At 40.4% G+C, this 15,515-nt stretch overlaps 1 protein-coding gene across 3 annotated transcripts in view; it reads right to left on the bottom strand.

Annotated features, from left to right (window-relative positions):
• Positions 1–11,513: 11,513 nt before the first annotated feature.
• sh2d7 (SH2 domain containing 7) overlaps positions 11,514–15,515 on the bottom strand; it is an 8,754-nt gene continuing 4,752 nt past the window's right edge. For all 3 annotated transcript variants that reach the window (XM_058407516.1, XM_058407517.1, XM_058407518.1), the window contains exons 5-10: positions 14,895–15,043; positions 14,332–14,421; positions 13,955–14,120; positions 13,667–13,825; positions 12,658–13,344; positions 11,514–12,334 (exon numbers count right to left, since the gene is read on the bottom strand). In XM_058407516.1, coding sequence (XP_058263499.1) covers positions 12,290–12,334; positions 12,658–13,344; positions 13,667–13,825; positions 13,955–14,120; positions 14,332–14,421; positions 14,895–15,043 — 1,296 coding nt within the window. In that variant the 3' untranslated portion in view covers positions 11,514–12,289. The remainder of the gene's footprint in view (positions 12,335–12,657; positions 13,345–13,666; positions 13,826–13,954; positions 14,121–14,331; positions 14,422–14,894; positions 15,044–15,515) is intronic.

The following is a 15,515-nucleotide window of genomic DNA, read 5'->3' as shown; positions in this document are numbered from 1 at the left end:
ACTTAACTTTGAATAAAATGTTTTCTGCTGTTTGTTGACTGAGTGCATCTGTTTCATGCTGACGATTTATTTTACACCTCGTGCAAGAACAGGATAATCATATACAGTACATCCAACAGGTATGCTGATTTTCTGTAGTTTTGTGTATTTACGTATTATGTTAATAATCTCCTCATGCATCAGTATAAAGGTTTAACCACACATTATTAACCTGAATATCAGTTTTGATTAGAAACTGAATTACAGTGAAAACATCTTCTTGTTTCTGTTGGCTGTTCCATTCATTTCTCTCTCTGAAACTGCAGGCCTAAAGCCCCAGCTGCTGCAGCCAACATCAGCCAGCATTCCCAGCAGAGAACGGTTATTATTCCCCTGCACCTCCTGTTGTATAACCTGTAATGACTTTTTAAGTTGAATGAGATCGTTAGGAGCTGTGCTGCCTCAGCACCCAGAAGCATTATTATACCCACACACTGGAGTGCGGTAAATCTGAGCTCAGAGATGCACACGTTACTGTCCTTGGCTATATAAGCCAGACCGATGATTTATAGCTGCTTGCTCCTCCCTGCTTGAAAGAACAGAGCTGAATGTTATTCATAAGAAAACTATGGGTGTTTACTTGGTTTGGTAATAATGGAACAATAATGGAATTTTTTTATTGTGTGAAAAAAAAATAGAAATGTGATCAAGGTAGTTAAGAGTGGTTTGTTTAAACATGCAGTGAGTGTGTGTGTGCTCCAGGTGGAGCCATTGATGGGATTTTCATCAGGTCTGAAGGTTTAATATTTTGCTATTGGTTCTACAAGGTACTATGTGCTACCACATTCATTCATTCATTCATTCATTCATTCATTCATTCATTTTCCATAAACTCTTTGGTCAGTGTCACAGTGGATCCAGAGTCTTTACTGGACTGTTACTTTGCTGTTACTCCATGTAATTGCAGCCAAAATTGATTCATTAAAAGAAATAGACCATCTTTGCAGTTCATGTGATGAGTTATGCAGTGTATAATAACCACTGTGAAAAGTGATTCATGTAAACACTGTACACTATTAATCATTATAAGAGTATATTAAACTGTTCCCACTTTGCCGTAACAGCCTCTGCTCATCTGGGAAGGATTTCTAGTAGATGTTGGAGTGTGGGTGTGGGGATTTGTAGTCATTCAGCCACAAGAGCATTAGTGAGGTCATACACTGATGTCAGGTAAGGAGGCCTCGTGCACAGTTATCATTCCAGTTCATCCCAAAGGTGTTCAGTGTGGCTGTGATTAGGAGTCGGTGCAGGACATTCAAGGTCTTCCCCTGACCTTGGCAAAACCATGTGAAATACTGTATCTTACAAAGATCTTACATTGTGCACAGGGGCATCGTCATGCTGGGAAAACACCACGGAAAACTGAATGCTATACATATAGGTGTCTGTAAACTATTGGCCATATAGCGTGTATAACCATGTAGTTTATAATTCATTTCAGGAAAAGAATGTCTCACAGGTTTTACCTGAAACACGTTCTGAAAAAGAAGAATGTCTAAGGTTTTCACCATTCAAACCTTTTTCGACATAAGGATGAAACCAAGGATTCTTAAGGACGGTCAATGGAACTGGAACAACTGAATGCATTTTATTCTTAACAAACAAAATGTTGATGGGGAATAAACACAGTGCCACATAGAAATAGTGTGTAGTCAGAGTGCAGCAGTGAACACGTATTAGAGGAAAGCAGCCTGTGTTAATATGCAGTTAATTCCTGCTGCATTTACCCCCAGCTCCCTTTATGAGGCCTGTGTTAAAATCTGCGGGGGTGGGGTAGGGTGGAGGCAAGTGCTGATGATGCGGCTTCATTAATTGCGCTCCTCAGCCAGAGCAGCTGCTGATTTAGATCCCCCAATAGGATGACTTCTGTTCGAGTCTGATACAGTCACCGAGCCTGCTGGACTGTAAAGTAGTCATTAAGCACATTGATTCACCAGCCTGTAGTGTGAAGCAGGGTGTTAGTCACTCACTCACACACACACTCTTCTCTGCTTTTGTCAAACCTCTAATCCAATATGAACATTGTGAAAGTGCTGGATGGCTCCTGGTCAAAGCTGCATAATGTTTGGGGTTTTAAAAGCAGCGCAGCAGCACTCAGACCTGTGATCCTTTGGTAAGCATACTGGTTTCCTTTTCTAGGTCAATGGTGTTTAAAAAAAAAAAAAATCAGGTTATATTTAGTTCTGTTCTTCATTCTATTGGTTGTCACAGAAGTCAGTGAAGTCTCAGTTTTAAAAGAAACGTTTAATATCTAAATATTCTCCCTGCCAATAACATGACTGGTGCAAAAATAAGGAACTATGAACAGTACTCCATTGTTTGCTCAGCCATTACCACATCACCCTTCCTGTTCACTGACCCATATATTTACATTACATATGTGTTCACACTGCTGCTTGTTTGTTTCATACGCTGCTAGCAATTCTTACTTTGAACTTAATCTGAACTTGATCTCGGTAAACTGTACTGTTTCATTTTTCTCTGCGTGAAAGAGAGGAAGATATAATGCACGCAAACACACACACACACAGATAAGACGTGGCCTTTATGGAGGAATCTGTGTGTGTTATTCAATACACTTACAGTGGAACTAGGCGTGTTCATCCTAACAGACAGAAATCGTCAAAAGGAAAACATCATCTTCATTACGTCACTCTTTTCGTGTATTTAGTGATCAAAAAAATAACAAAGATGATTGTAGAGATTTGCATTTAATGAATCAAATGATGAATTTTCATCAGAGTAAAAACGAATGTTCTCGGCTTTAGTGTGCCACATAACATGAACAAACTAAAAGGTATATCTGTATATCCTATTGCATAACTTTATGATGCAGAACATAATGGAATCAGTGTTGAACCTCAGACCTCTGCGGTTCTCAAGTCTGTGTGTGTTTGTTGAACATGGTGATGAGGCTTAACCTCTGTGAGAGACATCAAGTGTCTTAACACCTATCACAATGAATCTTCAATCATTTAGTTGGACATATCTCATTAGCAGAAAAATAAAAACAAAAACAATGCCCTTAAAATTCCTGTGTTTATATTTCATTAATACAGGATGCTGAATTGCATCAAATACAAATCAATCTGAAATTCTTTTAGAATTTGAAGAAAATTTGCTGAGGAGCAGACCCGAGGTCAATTTTATGATGAGACACTGAGGAAGCTGCTGCTGCTCTAATCTGTTCCAGCCTTGCTGTAGCTGTGCTAGTCAGTAAAATAACATCTACAACCCCTGGAACTGTAACAGGATGTTGACTGTGGGAAAATTTTTTGAAACATTTGCTTACTGCTTAAAGTACATTTGATTCCTAATCAGTAAGGGTAGGTTAAAATTTACCTTAATCAACTTATAAACTTGATTTCTTTCCTTTAGTCTTTAAGACAAATCTAATTCAGGTTTAATCATTAAAACTAACAAAGAGACATTACTAGGTAAATCGAGACAAAGTGTTTAATCATTAAACTTACTCAGGTATGCTTAATCGAATGATGATTTTAAGGTAATATAACTAAGTTACTTCGATCATTTTTTCTAGGTTCGAAGTTTCATTCAGTGTTGCCTGTCTAATTATCGTATCTATGGGTTATCTGATTATCTAATAATCCTTTCACTATTAAGCACCTGCCATAATCATTAGTTAACAGGTAAGCTTATGATAAATAGATAAAATTAGCACAAATGCAGACATAGGATTTGAGTAGGGTACCAGCTGGTTAGTTATAGAGGACATAAAATATATAAAATCACAAAAATAGAGATGAGCAAAACTGGTCATCGTTAGTGGGTTATTATTCTCGAACTTTCTGGCTTTGGCGTGAACATCACAAGGGCATATTCTAGCAAATCGAGTTGGCTCCACTGAGACCGAGAAAACATGTTGACGAAGTTCAGAATCCTTGGGCTTAGGGGCGAGAACACCATAACAGTCTTATTCGACCCGACTCTGACTCGAGTGTTTATTTTAGAAAAATTAAAGTTAAAACTACCTTTATATAATGTACAGGTGTTATATTGTGCCTTATTACCTTATGCAATTAAAAAGTAGCTTACCGTAGTAAGTGGAAAGTTGGTAAAACTCCTTGTGGCATAAGTAAGAACAAAACAATAGGTACCGAGACGGGAGGGGGTTTGGAGAAGATGTTATTGAAACGCCAGGAGAAACGAGCAAAATATTATTGTAGTGGCTGATGTTAATGTAAACATAGGGAGAAAACACTGAATAGGTGTAATGGAAATTCTTCTTCTTCTTTCGGCTTTTCCCTTCAGGGGTTGCCACAGCGAATCATCTCTCTCCACCTATCCCTATCTTCTGCATCCTCAACACTTACACCCACTAGCTTCATATCCTCATTTATTACATCCATATACCTCCTCTTTGGCCTTCCTCTTTTCCTCCTGCCTGGCAGCTCCATGTCCAACATTCTCCTACCAATATACTCACTCTCCCTCCTCTGAACATGTCCAAACCATCTTAATCTGTCCTCCCTAACTTTGTCCCCCAAACGTCCAACATCCTGTCCAACCGTGTCCCTCCCAAAGAGAACCTCAACATCTTCAGCTCTGCTACCTCCAGCTCTGACTCCTGTCTCTGTCTCAGTGATACTGTCTCTAAACCATACAGCATGGTTGGTCTCACCACTGTCCTGTACACCTTCCCTTTGATTCTCGCTGAAATTTTTCTATCGCACAGAACTCCTGACACCTTTCTCCACCCATTCCAACCTGCCTGCACTCGCTTCTTTACCTCTTTCCCACACTCTCCATTACTCTGGACTGTTGACCCCAAGTACTTAAACTCCTGTACCTTCTTCACCCCTTCACCCTGTAATCTTACTGTTCCACTTCCCTCCCTGTCATTCACACACATGTACTCAGTCTTACTACCACTGACTTTCATTCCTCTTCTCTCCAGCGCAAACCTCCACCTCTCCAGGTTTTCCTCCACCTGCTCCCTGCTCTCACTACAGATCACAATGTCTTCTGCAAACATCATTGTCCAAGGAGACTCCTGTCTGACCTCCTCTGACAACTGGTCCATCACCATAGCAAACAGGAAGGGGCTCAGAGCCGATCCCTGATGCAGTCCCACCTCCACTCTGAACTCCTCTGTGCCCTACAGCACACCTCACCACTGTCCTGCTCCTCTCATACATGTCCTGCACCACTCTGACATACTTCTCTGCTACTCCTGACTTCCTCATACAGTACCACAGCTCTTCTCTAGGCACCCTGTCATATGCTTTCTCCAAGTCTACAATCACACAGTGCAACTCTCTCTGACCATCCCTATACTTCTCCATCAACATTCTCAGAGCAAAAATTGCATCTGTTGTGCTCTTTCTGGGCATGAAGCCATACTGCTGCTCACAAATTTCTGCCTTCCTTAACCTAGCTTTCACTACTCTTTCCCAGAGTTTCATTGTATGGCTCATCAACTTTATCTCCCTATAGTTGCTGCAACTCTGCATGTCACCCTTATTCTTAAAGATCGGCACTAATACACTTCTTCTCCATTCCTCAGGCATCTTCTCACTCTCTAAAACCCTGTTAAACAAACTAGTTAAAAATTCCACTGCTGCCTCTCCTAGACACTTCCAGACCTCCGCTGGGATGTCGTCAGGACCAACTGCCTTTCCACTTTTCATCCTCTTCAAAGCCTTCCTGACTTCATCCTTTCTAATCTTATCTACTTCCTGTTCCACAGAGTTCACCCCTTCCATTCTTTCTTCCCTCTCATTTTCCTCATTCATCAGCTCTTCAAAGTACTCCTTCCATCTCCTCTGTACACTCTCCTCACTTGTGAGCACCTTTCCATCTCTATCCTTAATAACTCTAACTTGCCGCACATCCTTCCCATCTCCATCCCTCTGCCTAGCTAACCTGTACAAGTCCTTCTCTCCATCTCTAGTGTCTAACCTAGTGTACAACTCATCATATGCCTTCTGCTTGGCCTTAGACACCTCCCTCTTCACTCTGTGCTGTAACTCCTTGTATTCCTGTCTATTCTCTTCAGTCCTGTCCATGTCCCACTTCTTCTTGGCTAACCTCTTCCTCTGAATACTATCCTGAACTTCCTCATTCCACCACCAAGTCTCCTTATCTTCTTTCCTCCTTCCAGATGACACACCCAGCACCTTTCTTCCTGTCTCCCTGATCACTTCTGCTGTAGTTTCTCAGTCATCTGGCAGCACTACCTGACCACCCAGAGCCTGCCTCAACTTCTGTCTAAATTCCTCACAACATTCCTCCTTTTTCAGCTTCCATCACTTGGTTTTCTCCATCTCTATCTTTGACCTCTGCTTACAGACCATCAAATTCATCCTACACACCACCATCCTATGCTGTCTGGCTACACTCTCTCCCACTACCACTTTACAGTCACTAATCTCTTTCAGATTGCCTCTTCTACATAGGATGTAGTCTACCCGTGTGCTCCTACCTCCACTCTTGTAAGTCACTCTATGCTCCTCCCTCTTCTGAAAATAAGTGTTAAGCACAGCCATGTCCATCCTCCTAGCAAAGTCCACTACCATCTGTCCTTCAAGGTTCCTTTCCTTAACTCCAAACCTGCCCATCACCTCCTCATCACCTGTGTTCCCCTCACCAACATGTCCATTAAAATCTGCTCCTATCACCACTCTCTCACCCGTGGGAATACTCTCTATCACCTCATCTAATTCACTCCAGAATCTCTCTTTCTCCTCTAACTCACAACCTACCTGTGGGGCATAACAACATTCAACATCACCCCTTCAATCTCTAACTTCAGACTCATCACCCTGTCTGACACTCTCCTCACCTCCAGAACATTCCTCACGAACTCCTCCTTCAGGACCACACCTACCCCATTTCTCTTACTATCCACCCCATAATAAAACAGCTTGAATCCTGCTCCTATACTACGAGCCTTGCTACCCTTCCACATGGTCTCCTGTACACACAGTATATCCACCTTCCTTCTGTCCATCATATCAGCCAGCTCTCTACCTTTCCCTGTCATAGTACCAACATTCAGAGTTCCTATTCTCAGTTCTACACTCTTACCTTTCCTCTTCTCTCTCTGTCTACGCACTCTCCTTCCTCCTCTACTTCTTCGACCAACAGTAGCCCAATTTCCACCAGCGCCCTGTAGGTCAACGGCACCGATGGTGGTCGTTGTTAACCCGGGCCTCGACTGATCCGGTATGAAATTTAGAGTACTGACGATTCGCATGGTTAAATTTGGCAATGTTTTACGCCGGATGCCCCTCCTGACGCAACCCTCTCTATTTATAGGGCTTGGGACCGGCACAGAAGTCACTGGACTGTGACCCCCATGGCTAGATTAGGTGTAATGGAATATACAGTCTTAAAAACATGAAGCAATGGAAGATTTAGAGAATTAAATTAAACTAGATTAAAATAAACTGGAATCCTAGCCTAAATACATAAATAATAAAATAAAATAATGTAAATGACTAAATAGTTTAAAGGTCAACTAGGTTAGTTAACATAAATTAAAAAAAACTAGACTAACATCACAGAGACATTTTACACCTTTTACCTTTACTACCACATAGGCAATGAATGAAAACTGAAGTAAAATAAGGGCAGCACCCTTTCCTTATAATCCTTAAATAAAAATCCTCAGGATTCTAAGTAATTGCCAGGCAGTCACCATGAACCACACAGGAACAACAAACAAGTACACAAACATATGGAACATGGGTTAAAGTGGGTTATGTAGGTTAAAGTATAAGTGATAAATTAAAGGGGTAATGAAAACAATGTGGTTTTGGTCTAAATAAGTTCTGAAGTTTAGACAGATCAACAACTAATATGTGTTAAAATTTAAACTTGTGACCCATAGACTGTATGAAGGCCACAGAAAGGTGGGGCTGTTTTTCAGGGGGAAAAATTAGTGAACGTCAAAACAATCCACAGAAAAGTAGAACCCAGGAAGTTTAGGCAGCTGGGCAGGAAGGTATATATACTGAGGGATTTGTGAAGGGGGGGTGCTTGACTGCATTGATTCATGACTCTGTGTATTTGAATGCCATTTCCAGTGATATTTTTAATAAAAACGGTTGCTTCTTCTCATCCAAGCCTGGAGGAGTGCATTATTTCTTTGTTTCTGTCCTGCATTTTTGACCTGAACTATAAGACTTTTTGATAATATTGGTAATTGAAAAAGGCTCTAGAACCACCCTGAAGTGTCCACCCGGAGGGGGGCTCTAGGTTCCGACAACTACATCTTTACTAAGCTAAACATTAGGTATACACCGACCAGGCTTAACATTATGACCACCTGCTTAATATTCTGTTGGTCCCTCTTTTGCTGCCCTGACCCGTCCTGCACTGTGTATTCTGACCCCTTTCTATCAGAACCAGCATTAACTTCTTCAGCAATTTGAACAACAGTAGCTCGTCTGTTCGATCGGATCACACGGGCCAGCCTTCGCTCCCCACGTGTATCAATGAGCCTTGACCGCCCATGATCCTGTCTCCGGTTCACCACTGTTCCTTCCTTGGACCACTTTTGATAGATACTGACCACTGCAGACCGGGAACACCCCACAAGAGCTGCAGTTTTGGAGATGCTCTGATCCAGTGGTCTAGCCATCACAATTCGGCCCTTTTGGTTAAACTCGCTCAAATCCTTACGCTTGTCCATTTTTCCTGCTTCTAACATCAACTTTGAGGACAAAATGTTGACTTGCTGCCTAATATATCCCACCCACTAACAGGTGCCATGATGAGATCATCAGTCTTATTCACTTCACCGGTCACTGCACTGAGTGTTATGGCTTATATACATTATATAATACTAAAGTACATCATATACAGAGTGTGATGAACAATGAATTTACTTAGCTACAATATAAATTTGGGTCAAAATACAGTCAATATAGCTAGCATTTGAATTTGAATAAATGGTGAACAGATATCATGTCCCCTAACCCCATAATAATAATAAATGTATTTCAGGAGTGCACAGGTTTATGACCATATGTTAGGAGACAGGTCTCATCCCCCTTATTTAGATGTACATTCTTCAATGATGTGATGAAATCCTGCCTCATTCATATATTTTTTTCAGTCACTGTTAACAGCTTTATGGCCCTTTTACATGTCCAGTGTTATTCTGTGTTTAGTGCTCATGCATAACTGAAAATGATGTAGTGTTACTGCTCAAGGTCATAATACATTTTATTGACATATAAATAATGTAAATCATGCACAGATCAGCCCTACATGCTAGCACGTTGAAGATGTCCTACTTTATTCTGATCTGTTCCTATGATAACCATGTACAACACGCTGGCACTGTGTGTCTTTGATCAACGGTTAAATAAACTGAAGTGCAGACGTAATTCTTTACTCTTCTTTACATGACTTGATTACAAAACCAGGATTTGCTGCAAAGTTGCTATATAAAGCCTAGACAATTGTATAAACATCTTAGAAATACTCTTTCTTATATTCATAGTTTAATTAAATGACACATTTACATTCACTGCATGCAGCAACAAGTGAGAAAGATATACAGCATTTTATGTTGTACATAGCCATGAAAAGACTAGAAGAGATATGAATAACTGAGTTTGCTTTTATTGATTGCTTCTTTCATTGCCACGTCACTGTGAGTGCATTTATTGGTGACTTGAGACCATACTGTAAATTATTAAGCTGACAGATTGCCGTGGTTGATGACGTGAGATCATGTCCGAGCGTAATGAGGATGGTCTGAATCACGAGGGACTGACCTCAGATTACAGTGTAGTATGAGGCAAAGTTTCGAGTGCACTCTCAGGGAATTCAATTAAATCTACTTTACAAACACTATATGAACAAAGGTATGTGGATGGGTGTGTGTGTGTGTGTGTGTGAACGTGCCCTGCAATGGGTCAGCATTCTGTCCAGGGTATCCCCTGCTTTGTGCCCTGTTCAAGAGTGTTCAAGAATGAGCTCCAGGTTCCCCCTTAGGATATGTTGGTTGTATTAATTTTATAGTTATAGTTCAATTTGATTGAACAACAGATAGAAAATCTCAGTAAATAACCTTTATTACATTGTATATGTCAGTTGTTCTTTCGGCTGCTCCCTGTTCGGGGTCGCCACAGTGGATCATTTGGTCCACATGTTTTGATTTGGCACAGGTTTTACATCAGATGCCCTTCCTGACACACCCCTCCCATTTAATCCGGGTTTGAGGCCGGCACAGAGAGTTAACTCTTCAGTGGCATTAGCATCCTGCCCAGGAATCAAACCTGGGCCGTGGCAACCATGCAACCAGTATATTTTGTCTACTGTTAAATAAATGACTGTTGAATAAACGATTGTAAATTAGTCTAGATGTTGAAATTCCACTCTTACCTGTTCACTTTAGTTCTATATAGGTGCAATTAGCATTACTATGGAATGAATGAGATGTGATTTTTATAATATTTAGGTCCCAAAATGCAAGTTTCAGGGAACAAATCTATCTTCATCGATTTTATGCATTTATTAGGCTAAGTGTATTACATGTACCTTCAAACTGAATGAGGGGCAAAGTGAATGGTTCGGTCTCTATCGTACTGAAAGTATTAATCTTATAGTACTCATTTGTTTTATTAGCAATCCACCATGAGACCTTTAATCCGCTGACCAGTTGCTTGTGAAGAATTTCATGGCAGGACTACTATGATCGCTTAGGGTCATTCACGGGACAGTGAAATCATTCAGCTTCTAAATTTCACGTGTATCACTGAAGCCGTAAACCCTGCAGCTCCACTGTAACCCAGTAGGAGTCTTAATACAGATACAGATACATACCAAGACGTGCACATGTGTGAATGTTTCCCCTCTCTATTTTCTTACAATTTTTGTAACTGTTATCTCATTTTCTCAAAAGACGCTTGCACAATTTATACCGCCCTCCCTCGAACCATCAGTGTTTCCATGAGCTCTATTTTCACAGACGTTTCTGATATTTCGTAATAGCGCACCTTCAACCTCAGACGTGAACAGTTTCACATCTGTGAACAAACACTGACACAAATGGAGAAGTCTGGATGTCCTGCGTTTCTCACATCCCTCACTGGGTCACGTGAATGATGCTCGGCCCACACTCGTTGGTCGTGACTAATAGTATCATCTGTCAGGTGATTTACGGTGCACTGCATCCCACCAGCTACAGTGCTCATGCTAATGAGAGTGTGAGGCGGGCAGCTATCTGCACACAGGGCTCTTCCCCACCTCCACATCAATCATACTGACAGTCTCCATCACCACACACTCTGGGATCTTACATTTTGCTTGGGTCCAATGACACATTTTTATCTTTATTTATTAAATAAATGCCATTATTAAAAAATAGATTTCATTCTACAGTATAATAATATAATAAATTATTCAGACATGAGAAGGTCAAAAAAATCTACATATGTCACATTTCCTCCATCAACATCATGCACACACAGACACATGCATACACACACACTCACACTCACACTCACACACACACTCACCATCTGCTATCTTAAAACACAAACAGCATTTCGGTGTCCATAAATTTAGCTTATAGTGATTAAAAGCTAGATAAACCTGACATATTGGTTCTTTTCAAAACAACTGCATTTCTGTAAAATCATTTGACGTTGCAATGTAATGAACAGGACATAAGATGTAGGTCAATTAAAAAGATTGTCTATCTTTTCTCTGCTTGAGAATGGAGGTGGCCGGATATAAATCAGCAGAAAGAAAAACACCCGAAAGTCAATTAAAATGTTATAGGTCTAACAGACCTCCTTTTACTCCATCCTCTTTTTACTCCATCCTCCTTTTACTCCAGTTCTCTGTGATGATGAAGTCACCAGGTCCAATGCATTTTAAATGTCAACCTTAGTACCAGCATGAAGCATCTTTTTAACCAAGGCCATGAGTGAGTATCTAGTCTAGTTAATACAGCACACCTTCATCCTGATGCCATGTTGCCAGTAAGCACCAATAACACTTTAGAATGCAAACCCAGTGTTTATGGATGACTAGACTTTATTTAAATTAATAAATACAAATGCAAAACATACCAATTTAAATATTTCTACATAATTAAAAACAAATATCTGTAAAGGACACAAGAACCTCATATCAGCATTTGAATGTGTTTTTAGAATAGCCTTGACATAAATAAGGTCAATAAAATGACTGCTGTTGTGTTTAGTGTAACTCTAATGATTTGCGTGTTTTTGTGTAGCAGTTGATTTAGTGGACGAAGACTCGATCATTTCTTCCAGTTTTCGGGGAGCAGCCGTTTCCACTTGTCACCCTGCAGGAAGCAATGAGTCAAGTATTATACAGTGTTAAGGGAATTTATCTTCAGCGACTCTGGTCATGCAAATGTAAACTGTAAGCCACAAAGGTTCATAGAACACCTATTTATTTATTTCGATTAATGCTGAAAGTGTAGCTGATAAAGCCGCTTTTTTCATCAGATGTCATTTTTAGTCAAAAAGCCCTTCTTGTATCTATAGCAACATCGTGGTGAAGTTCAAATGAAAGCATCCATGAACCTAACATTAAACATGTGCGTATGCACACACACAGTATCTCGGTATCACTACCACATGCATATCATAGTCATGTACTCACCTTAAAGCCCCATGTTGACTCGCTTGGCCTGGGTTTGAAGTCTTCTAGTGTCTCGTAGGTGTTTCCCTGAACAGCGTTCTCGTTCGTGTTTGTAGTGGACCTGGATTCAGGAATTTGCTCGTAAGTGTTCTCTAAGAGCAAATGGTTTGCCCTGGGTTCACAAGGCACTTCAGCGTATGTAGCGTCACTCTTCCCTTGCTGCTGCATGTCTTTTTGTTTGGCAGACTTGCCAGCCAGCTGATAGAAGGAATGATCACTTAGCTTATCCAGACTGTAGCTGTGGCTCGGCATCTCGTGGCTGTAGGTTTTCTTAGCATTCTCACTCCGGAGATTAGGGGACAGCTGACGTGGGTTTTCTGTGGAGGTGTTCAGCTTATACGAACCCTCTTCCTTTGTGTTATCGTCCAGTAGGGGGAGTGATTTACTCCTGCAGTCTGAAAGGCTGAGTTCTGAATAAATGGTGGCCTTTCCCGGTGCAGGCATGTCCTGGGCTGTGACATTTGGTGGGCCTGGAACTGGCACAGCTCCACTGTGTCTCGCCCATGGAGCTCTAGCATCACTATCTCTGCTTTCCAGAGGCCTGGTCTGTTCCAGCTGGGCATACAGTACCTTACTGCTTGAACTGCATTTTTCCTCCAGAGAGCTCATCTTTACTGGGGAGCCTCTTTTCGGAACTGGAGGGATGGCCTGTGTAAGGTAATTGAAACCGTTGAGACAAAACCTGTGTAATAACACGTGACTAATAAACTAATACCCTGATAACATGTGGCGTGTGTATGTACTAGTGTATATACACAGTAAATAAAAAACTATTTTATTTTATTAACAATTCATTGTTGAATGTAATTTATACATAAATTAATTTAAATGAATATATATAATAATAATATATAATAATATATAAGAATAATATAAATGAATTATACTATAAATTAATAGATGATAAATATAATATTGTACATATACCTTATATAGTACATGTTTGATCTGTTATGGTTGTTATATATACCTGGGTGTTTTTGGAGCTCTTGGGTGGCAGGGCTGGAGCATGAGACTGAGCGGCCTGTTCAGCTCTCTGGTTCCAAATCTTCCTTACTGCCTCCACACTCACCCCTGGCTTCACCTTTGGCTCAAACTGCACCACATCGTACAGATCATTCGCAGGTAACTGCAAGGAAATATCAAGTTAGAGGTTTTATAATTAAACTTTCATTAAACAGAAATGTTTATTAAAGCTGTACTGCAGCTCTATTATTGTGTACACTATGTTTAAGCATGTAAAAGTGAGACACTGTACCTCGAAACAAGACACTGTTAAATATTCTCCAAACGGTTCAATAGGACTGGTCTTGTAGTACTCGATCAGGCTGGTGAGTGTGTCGTGCATTTCGGTGTCTCCTGTCACAATAAACTGCCCCTCCTTATTCTGGTTGATAACAAAGTGCCGACACCGGTCACGTCCTCTGAAAAGAAGAAAAAAGATTATTAAGATTCTGTTCTTAAGTCCAATTTCCTCCATTGCAAATGGGAAATACAAATCATCTACAGAATGTTTTATAGAAGCCAAAAAGTACAGAGGAGGAGCCAGATGAAATTTAATTCCTTTCCTCAATAAATGGTGTCTACTGTTAGAGCATGTCTAAGCGAGAGATCAGTTGATATGTCCAGACTCACCGATATGACAGGATGTATCCAGTGGCTTTATCACTGAGGCGAATAAGGAAACAGCCCAGTTCTTTATCTCTTAGATGATCTTCTGCATCCCTGTATAATACAGTCCAATGGAAAAATGATTCTTTTAAAGCAACATTTTTATAAAAACATATAACACAGAAGATCTTTAAAAAAGAAACTTTCTAAGCTACACAAAGGACTGAGGTGCAGACATTACACACCGAGCTCTTCATTATATAAATACACAAATTAAATGAACTGCTACCGATAACAGTGGCCAAGCTGTCCGAGCTTTATAATGACTTAAAAGCAGATTAAATCAGAACAAGCACATTACAGAACTTTGGCAAGGATGTGTTAGGAGTTTTAAAAAATTAACAAATACAAGAAATTATAACCATTCCAAAATCAAATCAATGACTTGTCCAAATAACTGCCCACGTTACAGTTCATTCTACAGTCTAAAATGACTTTGTTAAATCTAATGAAAATCTAAAATGATTTCTCTTTCTCTCTCTCTTTCTCTCTCTCTCTCTCTCTCTCTCTGTCTCTGCGACTCTTACTTTCTGCTGATGAAGCCCTGGAACCAGGCAGGAAAGTTGCCTTTGTGGAGGATGAGAGGAGCCTGGGTCTCGGTGAACCATTTGAGGGCCAGCTCCCTCAGTTTGCTCTTTGTGCTCTCCGGCTGCGTATGCTCCATCTTCACACGATCCTGAGCACGGTCACAGAGGAAAGGATTTAACACAGGCTCTGAGCACATAGTTCCCTAAGCGGCAGTGTGGATCTGGCGCCCTAATTTGCCTACTTTCCGCCTGATGCTTGCGGCAGTCTCAAAACGGCTTTTGTTCTTGTTTATCTTGCCTGTGCTGGTAAAGGCAAAGTGGTTAACATTCTCTATAGCCACACTAGTTTTGGGAATCTGGATCCTGGTATGGGTTTTTATAAATGGTATTAAATCTAAAAATGAATATAAATATAAATATGTAATATTTGTTGGTCTGAGTAATGTACAGACACAAAGGACTCGTGGTTATAGAAAGGTAATGGATTATAGAAGTGGTTTACATTAAACATTGACCTCCAGTATAAATACACCATGTTTTTTTTAAATCCAGCACTGTAAGTTAGCACAAAGAGTAATTTAATTGAATACACTGGGGTTAATTAATGCATGTTCTATCAAT

Source organism: Hemibagrus wyckioides, linkage group LG14, assembly GCF_019097595.1.
Source record: "Hemibagrus wyckioides isolate EC202008001 linkage group LG14, SWU_Hwy_1.0, whole genome shotgun sequence".
Lineage (NCBI taxonomy): Eukaryota > Metazoa > Chordata > Actinopteri > Siluriformes > Bagridae > Hemibagrus > Hemibagrus wyckioides.
The sequence above is the reverse complement of the archived record's forward strand: the minus strand, read 5'-3'. Positions and strand labels throughout refer to the sequence as shown.